At 47.2% G+C, this 20476-nt stretch overlaps 2 protein-coding genes across 2 annotated transcripts; one reads left to right on the top strand and one right to left on the bottom strand.

Moving 5' to 3' along the window:
* Nucleotides 1–4540: 4540 nt before the first annotated feature.
* Nucleotides 4541–6598, bottom strand: LOC112890182 (cation transporter HKT2-like). The gene is made up of 3 exons (XM_025957061.1): nt 5433–6598; nt 5126–5347; nt 4541–4943 (listed from the first exon to the last, which is right to left on the bottom strand). Exons 1-3 carry the CDS (start codon nt 6596–6598, stop codon nt 4727–4729), a joined length of 1605 nt encoding a protein of 534 aa, XP_025812846.1. The 3' UTR covers nt 4541–4726.
* A 12157-nt stretch (nt 6599–18755) lies between these two features.
* Nucleotides 18756–19446, top strand: LOC112890723 (auxin-induced protein X10A-like). Its single transcript, XM_025957574.1, has one exon. It carries the CDS (start codon nt 18811–18813, stop codon nt 19237–19239), a length of 429 nt encoding a protein of 142 aa, XP_025813359.1. The 5' UTR covers nt 18756–18810; the 3' UTR covers nt 19240–19446.
* The last annotated feature ends 1030 nt before the right edge of the window (nt 19447–20476 follow it).

Raw genomic sequence — 20476 nt, 5'->3', positions numbered from 1 at the left:
TCTAGATCCGGCCCTCCCGCAGCTACGGCCGCTGCTAGCCCTTGCAGATCCGGCCGGGATCCGCCAGTGGCTGGTGGTAGTGGCGGTGGCGGCCAAGCGCCGGGGCCGGCGCCCTCATGGCAGGGGGCGGAGCCCTTGGCGGGTGTTGGAGCCGATGCGATGGTAATGGTGGCCTCGACGTGCGGCGTGGTGTCGTGAGCGGCGAAGTCAGGTCCGGCTCGGCGTGGCCCGGTCGGAGGGGGTGGCGGCCGACGCCCCTCTGAAGGGCTTCCGTGGGGCAGCGGGACAGCGGCGTTGACGGTGAAGACTGGCGGGGGCCATGATCCAGTCCAGCGTCCATGCTAGAGGGTTCTTGGGCGAATGCCTTGGCGACGGCGATGCCGTTGGGGGCCGTTTCCTTGTCGGGAGCGTCGTGTTTCCTCTCTAGCATGTCTTTTTTGAGTGAAAGGTCCTGTTTGGTACAGCTTCTTAAGTTGTGGGCTGACCAGCTTCTGAATAATTTTAAGTTATGGGCTGACCAAAAGCTAAACTTTTTCACCGCTTCCCCCACCAGCGCTTCCGCCACTCCTTCACAAAACGCGCGTACCGTGAGCAGCGGGAGTGGACTAGCTTCTACAGCTTATCGGCCTCCGCCCCCCGCGCCCTCCGCCCCCGTGCGCCCTCCGCCCTGCGCCGGCCTCCGCCCCCGGCGCCGGCCCTTGCCCTCGCGCCCTGCGCCGGCCTCCGCCCCCGCGCCACCAGCTGCTTCTTAATTGTTAATAATTTATGATTAATTGTTAAGAGTAATTTATAATTAATTGTATGATATATTAATTGTTAATAATTTATGATCAAGTTTCAGCTGTGCCAAACAGGGCCTGTGACCAGCTGCTTCTTTAACCAGCTGCTTCTCTGGACAGCTAGCCACCAGCTGGCTTCTGTGCAAGTTTCAGCTATGCCAAACAGGGCCAAAATCCGGTCTGTTTAGACGTGCGACGGCGGCGCTATCGGTGTCACTTCCTTCCTGAAGCCGTCGCATTCGGTTTGTCGTCGTGGCTACGATGTGGGGCGAGGATTCGTGATTGGAAGTCGGAGTTGCTCTTTGTTGAGCTTGGCAACGATGACCGTGGCGACATAGCGTTTGGCAACGATGACCAGTGGCGACCTAGCGTCGAACCCGTCGATGGGTGTTTTGGGTGGCCCGGTACGGGAAGTCAGAGCTGCTGGCCGCTTGGCAGCCATGCTCGGCAACCTAAATTACGACGGTATGCTATCCTACTTTATTTTTCTTTCTAAATTAATAACGCACAATGCCATGCTAGTTTATTTTATCAATTTTTTTGATCGATCTAATAATTCAAAATAAATATAACTTACATCCCTAGGGGACTGATTGCGGTAGAAAGAAAGAGACATGGCAGGTTGGGCTGACAAGAAGGATGTTCGGTGCATGATGGAGCCCATATATCAAAATAAAATTGCTTTTTCTTTCTTTTTCTTTGTATTAATAAACCGGCATCGATAAATGAAGAAGCATAATCTATTTTTCAGGTCAAGGTTCGTACTGATCAGGGGCACTTTAATTAGTAAGTTGAGCTCAGCTCTGACCTGGTCAGCGGGTTGCAGCAAACAAAGCGTATCTAAGAAGCAGCCGGGAGCCCGAGAATTTCGACATCGGATTGGAGACGGAGTTTCTGCCGTATGGGCCTCCATTTGCTTCCCGATCGATCAGTATGGGCGGCCCATCACGTTCTGCACAGTCGGATCGCCATCCAGCCAGCGGGCAATCCGTGTCTGCTGCGACGCCGGGTCTTCCTTCATCGTAGAATAGAAATACACACGAGGACCATGTGCCGTTCAATGTTCATATCTTCATATAGCACATGCATACACTGCGTACAAGTGGAATAGGTGTTGCATTTGTTTCATGATACGTACATGTAACCGACGGGTTGACTAGGTGTTCTAAATTAAAAGAGTTTTGTTGTTAACTTATCCATTGTCATCAAAAAATGTGCAGTCATGGTGGTACCAATAATGACTAATGATAAAGGAAGAATGTTTTTCTCTACAAAATAAAATAAAAATAAAAGCTCGAAAAGTCGAGGATTACTACCGCCACCTCCCTCTTCTGCATTGCGTGTTGGGGAAGGTGACATGGCCGAGTGGTTGGTCGAGTGGTTGGGTTAGGTTAGATAGAGAGGCCCCTCGCTCATCCATCTCCATCCAAAAGGAAAATAGCGGACCGAAATGGCAATAGAAATGGCGCGTTATTGTGGGCCGGAGGAGGGGCTTGGTTGCTATCGGCTGCAATTAGGTGTGGCGGCGCGGCGTTCTAATTGCATGCGCTTGCATTGCATCGGCCGGCTCGTTGAGGGCTGAACTGAACTGAATGAAACCGGGTGATACTATCAGGCTGACGACTCTCTTCTTGTTCCAGAACGACGAGCAGGAACAAGAAGCAGAGTCCAACTGTACTTGCCATGCATGACCGACACGTACGCAGAAGCGCAGACAGCAGAGAGTTGTGGCACGGGGGAAGCAGTAAAATCTACCGACGGCACAGGAGAGAAAGGCTCGGCCACCATTTACTGCCGGGATGACGCAAGGAGGCAGATGGGACGCCATAGGGTAGGCGGCTGAGAGGGTCACCGTACCGGTGGCAGCGGCGAGCGGGATGATGCGATGCAAGCTGAATAGAGCCGGCTGCTGCTGCTCTCACGCTGAGGCGCTTCTGCATGTTCCATAACGAGGAGGAAGCTTTCAGATTCGATTAAAGTAGAGGAATGGCAAGATCGAGATGATGATGGCATGAGCGAGCGAGGTGGACAGCTATGGCCTTCTGCATGCGAGCTGGTAGCCGAAGCTCTTTGACCAACCGTCTGCCATGGTGCCGAAAGTAAGCCTGCCGTCGCCCAGGTAGCTCTAGGGCATCTGGACATGCTGATGCTCGGATCAGATTCATGTCCAGGAACTGAGGGAGAGTTGCTGCCTCTGCCTGCGGCCGATGCCATGCTCCGAGGGACATGCGCAGGGCACCCGTGGATACGAATGCATCTCGATCCGACGACACAGTTGCTCGACTGGGTGAACATGCGAAGCGAAGATGGGTAGAGAATTTCTATCTTGGCAGAATGGCACACTATGGCAGGCAGGGAGCTCCAAGGAGAGAGCCGGCCGATTCCTTCTCCTACTGGACTCAGTTACCATTGCAGAAGCAGAACCGGCCGGGCCGGCAAGAAGACTTTTCGCTAGGCCGGAACTGGGTGGACAATGGGCTCGGGACTTTTGGCCCGCTGCAAATTTGAGATCAGTCCAGCCGGCCCATGGTCTTCTTCGTCCTTCCTCGACGGCCTGTCCCACTCCTACGGACCTGCAATGACACCTGCCCGACTACTCTCCCCTAATCCGGCGCCTCCCGACTCCGGCGAGCCTCCGCCTCGTCCGTGCCCGGCTTCCCGGCGGTCCGGCGCGCGGCGACAGCACGTTCCTCGACCACCGCGTGGGGGAGGATCGTGGGGCGGTGATGTGGGTGGCGGTAATGGCAGGGGCGCAGGCGGACCGCCCCCGACGGCACGGTGGGGCTGGGGCAGCTGGCCCAGCTTCCCGGCGGCTGCCGGCGCTGACAAGGCCAAGTTAAATTCTTCCACAGTTAAAAAGTTTCGGCACAATTAAGCTCATCTCATTCTCTGATGCTAATTGCATGTTAGTTTATTCACTTTATTATGTGCAACATTCTGGCCTACGTGCAACTCTATGTGCAATATGTAAGCTGTGTTAGTTGTCAGATTTGGGTGGATGAGTCTCCAAGTATCATGTGATGGCCACCTATGCATAAGATGATTGGTACTGTCAGTTATAGTCTGCGCGCCATCATATCTTTGATAGTATTGATCATGGTCTGCATGACGAATATAAATCCATTTTGCTGAAGCCACCTATGTGCTCCCTGCTGGTTTTTTTCTCTCGGAATTTGAAATGGTCACTGGAAAATCTTGGGTCTTTTACTAACTTTCAGTTTGAGTTTGGGACTGTGCTACAGTTCAGTGTTACAGTGGTAACCGGTATCCCTTGATTCCTGACAAGCAGCAGGTCTTCGAATGTTAAGGTGATATGTACTGGCTTTAGGGTTGGGTAAACATCCGTATGGAGGGAGCTAGAAGGCGATGACTATTTTGTCGTGAATCATGAGTAGCAACTAGCTAAACGAACTAATAAACTGCTGTGGATGTGCTGCAGCCTTTCGACACACATGTGATTGCCTCACTGCCTGGAGGAATCTGGTGCAGCCAGCGTGACGTTGAACTGGCCAAGCCGAGCCCATAACAGAAGGTATTGCTCTGAGCCTCCGATTGAAAGCTCAAGGCAACCCTTTGGCCACTGCTGATCCATGGATTTAGTGTACATTGGCAGTAGAAACTAGACAAGTGGGTGCAGTAAGGTCAATCGCTAACAATTCTTATTTCGTGCCTAAGCACGAGGATCGTCTAGACTTCTTGTTTAGTGCATTATTGGTACCCTTGATGGTAACTGACAATGTAGCGCAAAATAAACTTGCTAAAAGGAAAAGAATTCTGCATTGCAGTTGTGGAACATTCAGGAGCACCTACCTGTTCTTTTGTGCAACATGTTCCAACTTGAAACCTCCTATTCAAAAAAAAAAAAACACTTGAACCTGAACTTTCAGGAAACACAGTGATGATAGATACACTAAATCTGATATGTTTGCCTTTGCAAACAATCTTGTTCAGCATTGTGATTTTACTAACTTCCAGGCTTTGCCTGTGCCCGTGCTGAAGGCCTTGAGCCTTCCATAGAGCATGATTAAGACAATCAGCATCTTCCCTTCGTCGCTCCACCATCCAGAGAAGCTGTATGGCTGGTCATGGCATACGCTCTCTGGGTGCAGCTGTTGCAGCCTCGAACAGCTGTAACCAATGGACATTCCTACGTTGCCATATGCACTGCATAGATAAAATATTTCCCTTAATCGGAACATCATAAGTATTTTATCTTTTTAATCTTCCCTAAGTTACTGTAATGTGATGTGCAGGTATTACAACATGAGCTGTTTGTACAGTCTTTTATGCAAGGATACTATCAGGGTAATGGAGGAACACTGATCACATGACAAGGGGGTGCATACCTGATGACCTCAAATATCATGTTCAACATGGAGAAGTTGAGTGGATCATTTCTGAGCCTTCTCCTCTCCGTGATGCATGCAACTATGACGAAGATGACATTACACCCGAGCTGCGAAAATACCAAATTCAACACCAAAGATCCATGTTTGGGCACCACTTTCTCATCCTTGGTTTTATCATCTCCATTTGGTGGTGCAAACGTTGTCAATGGTGGCAAATACCTGAAAACAGCAAGTAACTTTTCAGACACATATCATCAGGTTCTAAAGCAAGGTGTACTAGTATGATAGAGTGCCAGGGACTAACATCATGGCGATTAATAGTACTAGAACGGCAGGGGAGATGAGCGAGCAGTCGATGGAATTCTCCCCTGAATGCCTCGCGTTCACTGCTGTGAACAATGCGCTGACAATCTTCTGGTAAGAGCTGAGCCCATCGAACACTGGAGAATTCCAGTCGATGCCACAGAACAGAGTGACAGCCACTGCTAAAAGGCCAACAACCGTTGAGGAGAGGAAAGCTGTTGGCAACTTCGGAAGCAGATAAGAATACGGCAGTTTCTTGGGGTCCCTGATCATGAGCTTCAGCCTTTCCAGCTTAGTCACTCTCCCCAGGAACCATACTAGCAGCCTCAGGAAGAGAGGGAACAGCAAGTTGCCTGCAAGAATCTGGCCGGCGAGGAGAAGCAGGAGGCCTGTGTTCTTGGTGAAGGCGGACATGTTCTCGTTAGTTGGAATAAGGCCTCCATTGGCAAAGGATGAGACAGTGATCGACGCCGAGAAGAGAGCAACATTGATCCCTTTCTTGGTCAGCACTGCTTTTGCATTTGGCACACGGTTTATGTATAAGAAAACTAGCAGAAAGCCAATGATATGGGTCCCAGCAAGGTAGCCAAACACTACAAATCCTAAGTATCTTACGCTCCTACTATTCTTCAGATCACTGCTACTCAAACTTGGAGCTCCTCTCATTGCTTCTTCAAGCTGCAACTCTTCACCAACAACATCGGTGACGCTTGCAGCCTCTATTATGTCGAGCTCAACAGCAACGATCTTGTTGCCTGTGGGATCAATTGGCTTGGATTGGTGGTGGTTGGGCCTAAGCATGAGACCTAAGAAAGAGAGAAAGACTTCACCCCCTAGAAACATCAGCAGAGTCAGGGCCACGATCTGAGAACTCGAGAGATCCTCCATTGTCACGGTACTGAGGCCAGAAACGGTTAATGCAGAGGTTGACAGGTACAGCATGTCGATGTACCGAGGGCTGAAGGCAGGGTTGCTCGGTTTCAGCGATATCAAGAGGACCGAACCGAGCACGGCAATGGCAAGGAAGTAGGCCAGTTGGATGAAGAATGGGTGGACATGTGTTCCGACGAATCGGCAAACAAAAAAGAAGGTATCACGGACGTATGTACCTAGGCGGATGAAGCTACGTATCTTGCTCTGGATGAACTCATGGTTGAAGCCCTTCATCTGATCTGATCTTTTGTTCTATACTGCTATCTGTGTGTGGGAGACAAATACATGCGTCTCTTGACAAGATCGTCGCTGCCGGGCATGCTATTTATAAGGGTGCAATGGGTCGTTAGCTTTATTAGTATTGACAGAGGATCTGGTTTCAACATAAAAAAACTCAATCATTGGACATGAATGAGTTCAATGGAACCAAGTGGTTCTTTATTCACACAAATTAGAGAAGGGCGATCATGCAGTTGGCCAATGGAAGCACATTTTGCCTGGACGTTTGGTGAACATGTCACCTCACCAGCTCTCATTAAGGACACAAATCCAGGATAATCCCCGAGTCACAAGCAGAAAGGTATCACATTTCTGTTCCAGAAGTATGCTGCCCAAACAATAAAGACATGAACTAGCAAACAACTAGGGCATATTACTTATGTGCCGCTGTGATAAACTCTAATCCCTAATTCACCACGGCTAAAACCAATATAATTTGTAACCCCTTCATTAAAATTTGAGGAAAAAAATTTGAATTCCATAGTATTGATTATCGAAGGGGGTTTTTAGCAGTGGCAGATTAGAGCTATCCCAGTGGCATATACTAAGGAAGTAATCCAACCATGACATGTTCACAGATTAAAGGAGATAAATAAACATGAGTAAGAGCTTGGGCCACTCGGAAGCTAGACAGGGCAACACATGAACAACCATAGAATATTAGCAAGAGTCTTACTTAGTCTTATGTATATGAGCAATAAACAAGCCTGATCATTGCAATATTAAGTATGATCATTAGCATTAACAGGTCGGTTAGGGTGAGGGCACAGGTTTTTTGTACGAGTTGTCCTGGTGCTATGATTGTGCAGGTGTTAGTTGGGTGCATGTGCAACGGTTGTCGGTACGGGAGCTCGCATTTTGGCCGTATATAAAAAGGACAAGCCCAATCAGTATGGGGACTGCGGGCCCCCCAATCATCGTCGTAGAGGTCAGAGGCAGTGCACGTTCAGCTGACACGAAGGCATGTTCAGGAGTAGTGCAGTGGTAGAGCAGCCCATGCCCATCTGAAAATGAAATGTTTCTTCGATCCCTCTGTATTAAACGGTCACTAATGGAGGACTGTTCTCTGTTTCAGGTCAAGATAATACGAAGTGAGTGGCTAAGCTGCCATTTGGTTGGTGTTCAGCTGATCTGGTCAGCTGCAGGTTGCTGCAAACATAGCGATCAACGCAAGCAGGCGATCGAGAAAAATGACAGGTGATTCCTTGTTTGTCCAGTCTAGACTTATTTTTCCTTTTAATATAATCGTCAGCTCTTCCACCTGGTTCGTTTAAAAAAAATAGCGGATGATTTGATTTCCAACCCCCGCAGTGGAAAGTCATGTAAACCTAGCAGTAGTAGTTTGAAACGATGGCGTCTAGGAAGTGTATGTTAATTATCAACAATGTAATCATAATAGAAATACTCATAGAGCTTGTCCTCTCAAAAGAAAAAGGAAATATAGATCGAGCTTGCATTGCGTTGGTTGTTTTAACCTTGTCCTAACTGATCTTAGATTAGATGACGAAAAAGAACCAAATAACAATTTGCGAATCCTTGGCGTGGCGATGTTCGGCACGATTCAAATCAAATCCATTGTTCGAAACGCCGTGTATTTAATTTGTGACCGGAGGGATTAAGAAACAACGAACGAACAACGATGCAGCGAGCTCGAAAAGAAGATGGTTTTTCTTCTGCAAAATTTAAAATGAGAGCTCGAGAAGTCGAGGATTACTTTTTCCTGGTCGTGTTACGTACGTACGTGAGGAAGGTGGTACCCGGCCGGGGGTGCTCCACCCCTGCTCGTCACGAGATTTGCAATGGAAAATGGCGCATTATTGTTGCGTGTGGGGGGCTTGGTGGTGTTGACTGTGATGAGGATTTTTCCTTTTTTTTTTAGCACTCGTTGGGGGTGGCGAGCGTGCCCGTACATACGTGGGGTGGTTGCTGTGGGCACAAACTATTATATTCGCCGCCCGTATTCAGCGCTTGCAGCGTCACGGTGGGGGAAGGAGGTGGACGACGCGCAGGTTCAGGTCTCTTTCCCACAGTTGCCGACCGGACGGATTGGCGCCGTCGGATCCGCATCCAGCACACATGTCTATTTTACTTTATCGTAGCGTACAAGGAACACATGCCGTTCTCGTAGAGCACATGCATTTTTCTTTTAAAAAAAGAAGGTGCCGGCGGTCATGGCATCGCCGTCTCCGTCGGAGATGATGATGATGAGGGCCGGCCGCCGCTCGCTCATGGCATCGGCATCTCCATCGGAAGGGTGCCAAATTGGCAATAGAAATGGGGAACGCATTATCCTAGGTCGGAGGAGGAGGCGGCGGCGGCAGCAGCATGGGTATTGACGGCAATTAGTTTGGCGTACATAAGTTACACGTGTGACTGGTAGTTAAATTATCATAGAAGGTGGAATATCAAATCTTTTTATATTGTTGGAACAATTGTTCGAACTTAAAAAAAATTTATCCAAGCGTGATCTTGTTTTGAAAATTTCATCGCAAGGCACAATAGTGGTGCAGTCGGACTTTAATTTGGATATACGGTTTCGAAAAATATAACTGTGTAATATTTTAACTGCTCGTCACACGTGTGATTCCTATTAGCCCCGCTCCGCTAAAGTACATGCTGCTGCTGCGCTCACGCTGAGGCCGCGCCCTTCTTTCTTGCCGCCCCACCCCCACGGGTAGCGGCGGAGGAGCACAGTGGCAAGCTATTGGTAACTGCTATATCTTATTCATTTCACAACAGCCTAATGCTCTTAATTTTTAAGCTATCTCTATTTATCTCTACTACGTTGCCGTCGTGGATACATGTTGAGCGCTGATGACCATTAACTTCGCCGTACCTTAATTTTTCTTCATCCTCGGCCGCTGCCACGGCAAGAGCCTGCCACCACGGGCAGGGCCCGGCCCACTCGGCTAGAGCGAAACTGCCGGCCGGGAAGGCGTCGTCTGATTCTGATCAGCCCGCCGCGTAGGGAAGAAAAAAGAAAGAAACGGCACGTTATTCCCAGCCACGAATTCAGCGTGTGCGTGTGCGTGTGCGTCGTCGTCACAAGGAACGGAATGAACAGTGACGGCGTCCTTTTCTTGTAAAAAAAAGGGAACAGTGAGGAGGACGTGTATGGGCGGGAGAGACGGCGATGGAAGCCTGATGCCAACTTTTTTTAAATAAAAAAGAAGCCCAATGCCACAGCCGGGCCTCCGCGAGCCACATCTCTCTCTCCCGCGAGCGAGCGAAAGGTGGCCGGGCCGTGGGCTGGTTGTCGAGTGCCGTCGCGCTGCGGCCCGTATGGCATGGCCCACTCGCTGCGTCCGGGAGGCGGGCGCGCGGCTCACGGCTGAATGGTTAAAGCGCCCAACGACAGCTCGTAATTGATAAATTTACGGGTTCAATTTCTGAACGTAATTGATAACTGGCTCTCTATCTATGGAATCTTATCCATCGTCCGTACCTAACAAATTGGTACGGTATATTCATACCATAATATAAGAACAATAAGAACTCGAATTCTTATCTATACCGGAACTCAGAGCATAGGAGGGAAAATCGATTTATGGATGGAATCAAATACACAGTATTTATAGAAAAAAGTTTTTATTTATTGGAAAAGAATCAATATACTTTTTTATATCGAATGGAGATTCACAGAAATAAAGCACTGGCTGATGAGAAGTGGAGAAGGCGACAACAATACCGTGGGCGCGCTTGCATCTTGTTAGAAAACTAGGCAATTTTCGGTATATTTTAATTTCAAATATTACTAGTAATTTCATGATATAAATGAGTGATAATGTGTGAATAAGATATGTGCATGTATTCATGTTACAATAGGTTTAGTAAGTACCCCAAGGCGGGACCAGTGCCGGGGGCACTAGTTGCGCCGTTACCAGCTGGAATAGACATGCTATTCGACTGGCCTTGCTCGAAATAGCCGAACTATGTCGATGCAGGAAGAAGTTCGCAGTGCAGTCCCACGAACGGTCACGTCGAGAAGTAGACGAAGTAGTCGTTCCCACGAACGGTCACGCCAGGAAGTAGACGAAATAGTCGTTCCCACGAACGGTCACGCCAGGAAGTAGACGAAGTAGTCATTCAGGGAGCGAGCAGTCGCATCAAGACGCTCCCCAAAAACCTGATTGCCCGCGTCCCGTGCAGGACCTTCAGCGAGCAAAGGTCCCGGAGGCCTGCTCTCGCTAGAGCTGTGCGCACAGCACTAGCGATGGGAATGGCAGAAAGCAGCTGAGGGAGAAGAGTACCTTGCTCAAGTGCTGAGTTGAGTGAGGATAGGAGGAGGGGGTGGTGGTTTATATAGGCGTGAGGTGCCGGTTCAACGAACCTGGACGTCGTAAAGAGTCTTGATTGTCCAGTCATTACTGTCAACATTAATTCTCTGTTTTAATGCTCTTTACAGCAAAACTTCCTTCTCATCTCATCGCCACGCGCACCGCCCGCGCTACGGCCTCGGCTCGGCGAGAGGAGCGAGCGCGCGCGCGCGTGGTTCACCGTCCTCCTCTTACCAGCTTCACAAATTATGTACATGAGGTCCACCCTTTAAGTCGGTTGAGATTCTTCTCAATTCCCGATACGGAATTAATCTAATGATTTCCTAGCATTTAATAGTGGACTTTAAATTCTTTTAATATATTAATTAGAATGAATGGACCAACCCATGGCTCCAACACATCTCCGGCCGCCGCCGCCACGACCGAGCGGGTCAAGTCGGCTGTAGGAGGATTCCTCTTCGGTCACCTAAAACTGCGTGCGCCTGCGTAACGGCCGTCGTCTGCCGGCCACGGAAGCTACCAGTACTAGTGGTGGTACCAACCAGAGACTACAAGTACACGTAGCACCGGCCGTCTCGTCCTTGCGTTGAGACGCGTGAATCTAGAGAGCCTTCGCCTAGCTAGCTGGGTCGTCGGTCCACCGTGTATGTGACGAATCGATGATACGTGTTCATGGATCAGCTCTGCTAGCTCGCGAAGATGACGATGACGAAATAAACTAGGATAGTATTATGCCTAATTAGTTTAGGAGAAAAAATAAATTAGAATGATATGCCTCCATATATGTTTATGATCCTCTATCGACGACTAGCCGTTGCTGCTGCGGTTCTTCAATTTATTTGTCGATAGATAATAAACCTCTTACGTCTTAGCATGGAAGGAGGAATAATAATGTGTACTCCGATGTAGCAGATGGACGAGAGCGTACGACACATGTTGTAGGAATCGATCATCTACTGCTGATTCACATGTAAATAAATGCATGTCGGCCGCCGCCGTCCTACCTCGGTCCTTGGAATTCCTTCAGTACCATTTTCAAAATTCAGTAATAATTTTGCCGCGGTCTCATCACACCGAAAACGGTGCTGTTAATTGGATCAACTAGAACTAATAATCGTTAGCCGGGTGAAGACAGCTACCTGGACATAGATATAGTTATTGTAAGCTGATCCGCGCTGACGGCTAGTCTTCATGCACAGTTTTATGGTACAGTTATTAAAGCTGAGAACTTAATAACTGTATTAGGTGGATTTTATGGAGATGAAATTTCTTTCTCATCTCATAAAACTCTTCTCATAGTCGTACTGCTAAGTTAACAAAATAACTGATGTGGTATATTATTTAATGTTTATAAAACTTTCATTAAAACTGGCCTTATAACTTCAAACTCTTCTTGCTAACAATTGTGTTAGTTGTGGATCCTTTGCACGTCGCGTAACAAAAGGGCAATCGGGGGCAATTTTCCCTGATGTCCCACTGATCTTCTGCTTAAAACCAGCATGTTTTTACAGAAATGGAAGGTGCTGTGTTGAGGGCTGGTGATCGCGACAGACTTGAGGAGCTGATAACGCAAACGCGAGAGTGGATGGAGGCTTTTCTTCAACAGCGGCGGAGGGCGCCGGAAGATGATTTCGTCTGAGCTGTTTCTTTTTTTCCTTTTTCTCGTCCCTGCTACTCAGTTTACAGGCCAGCGCTGCCTTTTTTGTTTTTATGTGTGCTCCTCATCGCAAGCTGGTACCCCCAGATGGACCACTATAAAAGCCGGGTGAACCCTTTGTCAAAAAAAAAAAAGAAAAAAAAATTCTGATCTTATCAATTTTTTTCCACCCAGCCGGGTGATCTGATCAGTGTGAATGAACTAAGGGTGCGTTTGGCAACTGAATAGGAAGGGGTATGGGAATTAGCGGTGGGAGTTGATGGAGAAAATTCACTTGAGAGTTTGATTTTTAGTCCCAATTCTTTGTTTGGTTCGTGGAGGTAATTAAGAGAGGGAGTTGGAGAGTGAATTCATATCCTCTATTTGGTACATGAGTTTTGATATGGAAAATCATATCATAAATTATGATGAACGGTTAAGATCATTTATTTTCATCTTAAAGCAGAATTCCCTTATAATTCCCACCCCTCCCCATGAGAAGAGATCGGTGGGAATCGAGTCCCTAAACTCCCTTTCCTCATTCCAAATAAACTCCCCCTCTACGAAACAAACAAGAGGAGAATTTTAGTCTCATATTTCTGAACTTCCATTCCCATGCACCAATTACCCCCAACCAAACGAGGCGTTCTGTTCGCGTCACGAGATGCGTGCATGATTGAGCGAGAGGTCATCTACCGGCAGCATGATTGGATTCCATCATCTGACCGGAATTTTGCTTCAATATTGCCTGCACGTATATATTATGTATGCTGCTGCATTATGCACTCCCCCGTTTTTCCGGATCCCGTTGAAGAACCTTCTGATGATATATCAGTATAACCGATAACTTTTCATGTTACCGAGGAGGTGACGGTGTGCATGCATGGTATGATGAACTTGCCTTGGTAGCAATCAATCAGCTGAGATCGAATACACATACAGAAACACGTACACATACGCACACACGTACGTGCACGTACCTACCACGCATGGTCGAAATTTAAGATTACAATGTACACATATAAATACAGCTTATTTATTTGGTATATACATACATGCAAGTTGCTCATTGGGAATCCGGGATGAAACTAACAGATGTGCCGATCAGCTGACGATAAAAACGGCAGCAGGTACGACTTGTGTTGTGGCGCGCACTCTGCGTGCATGCATGGCGCTGCACCGCACGTGCAGCCGTGCGTGGTCACCAGCCGGCGAGGCGACCTAGCTGCTCTCTCTGTACGCAGCTGACAGCATCGCCAGATCTGGGCCGGAGCCGATGGATTTGTTTACGGGCCCGTGCATGTGGCTCCGTCGTGCAGCTTCAGCTCAGGTCGCCAGTACGTTAGTCAGGCGAGTCGACGCCATGCACCGTGCCATGCCAAGCATCTCCAGCACCAGCAGTCCATGCATGCATTATACTATTCTTTTTCTAACTTTCAACTGCTAGCTAGCAGCTCAAACAAAGAGGAGAGAATATATCATCAGATCCATGTATGTAGCTTGATTAGGCTCTCTAGCTAGCTAGGCTCTACACTGGCCATGTGCAACGGCATTGACCCACTTGCATCCATACAGAAGGCATGCAGCTAGCACCCATGCATGGACAACAACGGACGAGCGGTTATGACAGTTATGCAATGAACACTTCAGCTCCGATTTGGATCAGGAGCTGTGTGGACACAGGCAAACAGAAGTTGATAACCAATAACCCTAGTTTAGAGACGACGGACATACAGTTGCCCAAAACACATGCAAGCAGCTCTGCCTCTCTAGTCTCTGCAATGTATCTGGCATCATATTGATGTTGCTGTAGCGTTGTGAAGAAGCCTGCTGAGCAGATCGACGACCATCTTTCTCTGCCAGATATATAATTACTCTGGACTCCTTTGGGTATAATAACTGTGCGTATAGCGTACGTGCCTCTGCAGGAATGGTCGCCGTTCACCCAACCCACAGTACTGTAGGCGGCTACCTACGCACAGTCTGCACATACGTGTCTCGGGTCCAGAGGAGTTACATGCTACGATACTTACTACGTGTCACGAGTTCATAAGCGCTGCAGGGATGATGGTGCTGCGCAGTGACCACCTGCAGAACGAAGCATCGTCGACCCGACACACACTTACTCCGTCCTCGGTCCTGACGATCTGAAGGCGCGCGCGTCCAAAGTCTCGAGTTGCCCTTCACTGCATGATGGTCCCCTGCGCTAGCTGCTCCCTCTGCCGACTGCATGAGTTGCAGCCTGCAGCCAGAGCCGTTAGGCGCATCAGATTCAGCACAAACTGCTGTCTGAAAACACACATGTACAGTATATCCTAGCTAGAAACCCTAGCTAGCGCAGCGCCGTGCATGGCAGGTAAAGCTAGCTAGTGGACGTAGCAGCTTATCTGCAATCCCGTGAAGGCACGCAGGGCTAGACGACGACGGCGATCGAGGATGCCTCTCTCGTTCACATCTGAAGAAGATGAGCCTGCATGCAGATACTACTATACACTCTGTGGCAACGAACACGGCTGCAGGATTATATTAGTTAGCACACAACATAGATTTATTATACAGTGGTCCTGATAGATCGATCCTGACTGATGACTTCAAGTACACTTATTGACTCTTGTTTAAGATCGATTAGCCTGCATGCTTCAAGATCGGACAAAGGCGATCGAGATGTCCTCTGCCGTACTGGCCTCACAAAGCGCACATCCATGAGAGAGCAGGCATTTAATTTGCAGATGAGCTCATCCATCGCTAAACTCCATGACCACTTCACATGCGAGAGCGTGCACCGTTGTGTTCATCAGGGTTGCCCAACTTGAAAAGTCTAGGCTAAACAAAGTAATAAGGCGCCAGATCGGTCAGAGATTAATAAGAACTCGCGACTCGTGATGATCTGCCTCGGTATCCGGGCGGCGAGAAGAAATTAAAGGAATCTCTCCCGTTGATCGTACGACAACAATCCCCCCGTACGCCGATCGAGTGTAAAATCGTAGATGCATTTGACTTATTGGCCGGCGAGCAGATCGAGCTCGAGCTTGCTTGCTTGGACGAATCTCTCCCTCCAGTTTGATTGCTGATCTCTCCGGCGCCCTTCTAGGCCTAGATCCAAAAAAATATTTGCCATTCTTCTGGAGAATTTAGTTCTTGTTTAGGTTTCTGTTGACCGGTCGAGATTCGATAAGCGAAGGTTCAGTTAGTTAGATATAACTGTTTGTGCCTAACAGAAAAAAAAAGGAAAAAAGAAAGAAAGAAAGAAAGGAAGAGGAAGATATAACTGCTTTTGTGCACTAAGTTATCCGCAAATTATTTTGGGTTCCATTATCTCAGATCATACAGTTAGTTGGTATTATTCAGGAGCCAACAAGCTAAGCATTATAATGGTCAAGACTGCCAAATTAGACTCTGATGATCCAACCTACTAACTGCCATCAAATGTGTGAACAGAGCACAAGGGAAAGGAAAGTGATGCAGAAAACATGAAAATTAATTAGGTAGAATGTCAACACGGCTAGCTAATATAATTGTGCTAGCTAATAAAGCCAGTACTGAATGCAACCTGCATCTATCTATCTCACATTCATTGCAGTTGATCCAATCCATGCATGATCTGCCCATCTGCTTGCAATTGCATTGCATTGCATTGTATACCAATGATTACGTACAGGACGATGGAAGAAATCATCATGCACATGGTGGTTCAAGATAAACTAACTGGGCTTTAGGTGCTGGCAATTGCCTATTTGGGTCCTCCGCCTCATGATTAGCATATGCGTGCAGTGGTGGATCGGAGGAAAGGAATCCAATCGTCTACTTGGACTGTACTTGCAATCTTCAGGAAATGGTCTAGTGAGCATTCACATGATCTGGAATAATATCAGGGAAAGTACAAGCCTAACACTATTAAGAAATCTCGCACTAGTTGTTTCCGCGCTTCATCAATCCATTTTCTTCAATTATTCAACGCCCTTTGCCTTTCTCTTTGTTTTTTAGGAGTATATAAAAAAGGGAATGAAATCTACCAGGATCAGAATTAGCGTTAATCGTATGCATTAGAGGCATCTTACTGGTAACACTTGTTCTTTTTCATTGCTTAGGAGTAAAGCTTCATGATGATCCCATGCATGTGAATAGACCTCCTCACATGCCGATGCAGGCGTGCGCTCCCCTAGCTACTCCATCAGCCCTGCCATGTTCTCCCATGCACACAGTTTGAAACAGGAGAGAGAAAGAGTCTTGAAGTAGATGAGTAAGATAGATAAAGAAATGCAGTCAGAGCAAAAGTAAAATGAACTTTTTATACGTACCCATCTGCGGATGCATACAGATGGCAAGTTGGGGGTCTCAAATTTTTGTTTGTGTTCGTGCAGCAGTACTTGTGAAGGCCATCCACCTGATCGAGCGGTTTGTTTGTTTTCGCTCCCGTTGTTTTCATCTTGCCTCGGCAGTTTGTTTTTTGGCGTTGCTTCACTGCACTTAGTTGGATACACGTAAGGCAAATGATTCTCTGAACCCAAAGTCATAACTTTTCCACTCCGTACCGTACGTATAGATCAGTCTCAAATTTCTGGAGCGGGGTGCTTCGAGCGGAAGCAAGTGAGAATCATGTACTATATGGCCTCTCATTAGCGGCAAATGTGTTCTGGCATTTTTCTTTCTGAAAAATGAAGTGCACGTAATGGTTCAAACCCAATGCAAAACTGATCGACCTAGTTTGAATGACAGTTTGAATGTCTGTTCTGAACACACTGAATTATTAATCAGCAAAGTGTTCACTGTAGAATTCAGTGATCCTTTCACCTAGCAGCCGGCGTGGATACAGCATGAGCTGCAAGAAGCTGGTGTAGAATTCAGCCTGACAAGAACAGAAGCGGAGTACATTTTAGTAAGGGCCTGTTTAGTTCCTTCCGCAAAAACGCAAAAAAGCTGTAAACGCAAACATGCTAAAGGAATCTTGCTAATTTGAAGTATTAAATGAAGTCTATTTACAAAACTTTTTGCATGGATGGGTTGTAAATCGCGAGACGAATCTAATGAGCCTACTTAATCCATGTTTTGCAACAGTGATGCTACAGTAACCCATCCGCTAATTATTGCTTAATCATGGATTAATTAGCATCATTAGATTCGTCTCGTGATTTACAACCCATCCATGCAAAAAGTTTTGTAAATAGACTTCATTTAGTACTTCAAATTGGTAAGATTCCTTTGCAATTTTTTTTTTCATTTTTGCAAAATGATCTAAACAGGCCCTAAGCTTACTTCAGCTTCACCGGTGACCCATAACATCACTGAAATCAAGGAGGGAAGAAGCTCTCAACATGTATTCACAATTTCCACATCAGTGACATCACAACCAGCAGATCTAGGAGAGGTTACTGCAAGTTGATTGTTCAGGGACCATCAGTCTCCATACTCGCAACATGGACTGATTGACCATGCAAGTCACTCAATTACGGTGAAGTCACTCAATCCGACCTGCCAACTGAAGTGGGTGCAGAACAACAAGTATATATACTGTGGGCTGTGGCTTTGCAGTTTGCATTTTTCATTGTTACAACCTTCTGGATAAGGATATTCAACAATTTGCCATAGCAATACTCACCCCGTCCTAAAAAATTAGTCGTTTTGACTTTTCTACATACATATTTTTTTTACTATGCACCTAAACATAATGTATATCTAGATATATATGAAAAACTATACACCTAGAGATGCCAAAACCACTAGTAATTTGAGATGGAGGGAGTAGTTGCCAATACCAATAAATGGGAAAGGAAAGCAGGAAAATGGAAAGTTTCACAGTGAATCTGAGTGATTTTGATCCCAAAAATGCACATTACTAGCGTTCGGAAACTGCAAATACTTCAGTTTATGCTAGTAGTAAAAGTTGTTTTTTCCAAACACCAGTAAAAAGTTTTGAAAATCATACCGCGCGATTTCTAAAATGAATGGCAAAGAATAAGTGTAAAAAGGAAAAAAAATATATACGCAGATCAAATAATTTTGTGAATAAAAAAAGCAGGGCTCCCGCACCGAAAACTAATCATTAAAACAACCTCTATGGATTTGAACACATAAACTAACGTGAAGAGGCTCAGAAGTCACGAGCAGGCTCGCACCCAGAGGCAATCCCTCCCTCCTCCAATCTCCTCCTATATATTCTCGCCCTCCGTCCTTCTCGGTCCTTCACCCCCTACCCGAGCAAGAACGCATCGAGCAATCAGCAGCCACCTGCTCGCTCTGCTCGTTACTCGCCGGCAATGGAGGAGTACCAGCAGGTCCAGCAGCAGCAGGGTGGCCGGGCGAGCAACAAGATCCGGGACATTGTGCGGCTGCAGCAGCTGCTCAAGAAGTGGAAGAAGCTGGCCACGGTCACGCCGTCGGCGTCCGGCAGCGGCAAGGGCGGCAGGAGCAGCGTGCCGAGGGGCTCCTTCGCGGTGTACGTCGGCGACGAGATGCGGCGGTTCGTCATCCCCACCGAGTACCTGGGCCACTGGGCGTTCGCGGAGCTGCTCCGGGAGGCCGAGGAGGAGTTCGGGTTCCGGCACGAGGGCGCGCTCCGGATCCCCTGCGACGTCGAGGTGTTCGAGGGCATCCTCCGCCTCGTGCAAGGAAGGAAGAAGGACGCCGCCACCGCCGCCATGTGCGACTGCTCCTGCTCCTCCGAGACGGAGATCCTCTGCAGATGACGCCGTGAATGGAGGCCTCTCGCCTGCTCTGATTCTCTGTTCTTGCTTCTTTTTTTTCCTCTCTCCTTTCTCGGGCTGGTTCTTTCTTTCTTCTTGTTTTTTTCTGAAGAAAGGAGAAGAGGTTGCGTTGCACCGATTAGATCTGTAATTTGTACAACGATGGGAGGAGATGAAGGATTTCTTTTTTCTTGATCCACAAGGATCTAATGTAAGACAAACTAAAAAAGCTTTGGTCTTGCAGTTCCTGATGATTTCTGTCTCAGCTCATTCATATTCTTAGCTGCATTTTTTTCTTGACAAACTGAAACCAGCAGATGAACAACACAGAAACTGAATCTTTTTTTTTTTGAGGGCAATACAGAGACTGAATCTAAGAAACTGCCATCCTTCAGGTCCCTTACTACAGAGTACAGAGTGCAGGTGGAGGATTAGCAGCTTAATGCAAGAGTATTAACTATTAAGTTTTCACAGTCTTCGAGGTGAGTTTTCATGGTGTTCGAGGGAGTACTTTTCCGTTCAAATCTGCATATATGATTCTTATGTCCCCAAACTACATCTTCTATGGATAGTCAAGTTTAAAAAGTTTGACCGGATATCAGTCAAAACGTCAATTACTTGTGATCGGAGGGAGTAGTTCACAAGTGTGGTTAAAAAACATGCTTTTCTAACCATTTGGAAATGCAGGCCATCTACTGTTTCAGTCCGGAAATAGGAATCAGAAAAAAAAGAACCCTCTTTTGTTTACTTGGTTCATGAGATACGCATGTACTCTGCACATTGCACTGCATTCTTATTACGTGATTCTGTTGGCATATTCTTAACCACCATGCTTCGCATACTGTTAAGATTTGCAGGAAAAAAAGGATATTTCGTACATACTCACATGGCAATTTGGCAAGCGCACCTGGCTTCGCATCGACGACACATGAGAGGGAATACTCTGCATCTGCACCTGAATCTCCAGCAACTGAACCAGCACAATCTCCGTGTGTATGGGTTCATTTTGTTAAGTGTCTGAATTTACATATGAAAATAACCTATCTTAACGATAAGCGACAGAATGAGTTTGCACTTGTTATGTAGTAGTACTGAATCGTATCGTAGGATTCAGTGCATCTGTTCTGCCAGGACAACCAGGTAGGGCCTGAAACTGAAGCATGTTTCTGCAGAAGACACAGAGGAACAAAGAATCGGGAGAAGCTCTCTCTGAGTCTGAGGGAGCACAATGATTGGTCTA

The sequence above is a fragment of the Panicum hallii genome, chromosome 4 (assembly GCF_002211085.1).
Source record: "Panicum hallii strain FIL2 chromosome 4, PHallii_v3.1, whole genome shotgun sequence".
NCBI classification, from domain to species: Eukaryota; Viridiplantae; Streptophyta; class Magnoliopsida; order Poales; family Poaceae; genus Panicum; species Panicum hallii.
This window is presented reverse-complemented; position numbering and strand designations above follow the sequence as displayed.

Excerpts from the sequence above, each read along its gene's own strand:
- LOC112890723 (XM_025957574.1), top strand. The coding sequence starts at position 18,811 with ATGGAGGAGTACCAGCAGGTCCAGCAGCAGCAGGGTGGCCGGGCGAGC.
- LOC112890182 (XM_025957061.1), bottom strand. The coding sequence starts at position 6,598 with ATGAAGGGCTTCAACCATGAGTTCATCCAGAGCAAGATACGTAGCTTC. Across the intron at positions 5,348-5,432 it reads GTACTATTAATCGCCATGAT|GTATTTGCCACCATTGACAA; the intron begins GTTAGTCCCTGG and ends TGCTGTTTTCAG. Across the intron at positions 4,944-5,125 it reads ATGATATTTGAGGTCATCAG|TGCATATGGCAACGTAGGAA; the intron begins GTATGCACCCCC and ends TTATCTATGCAG.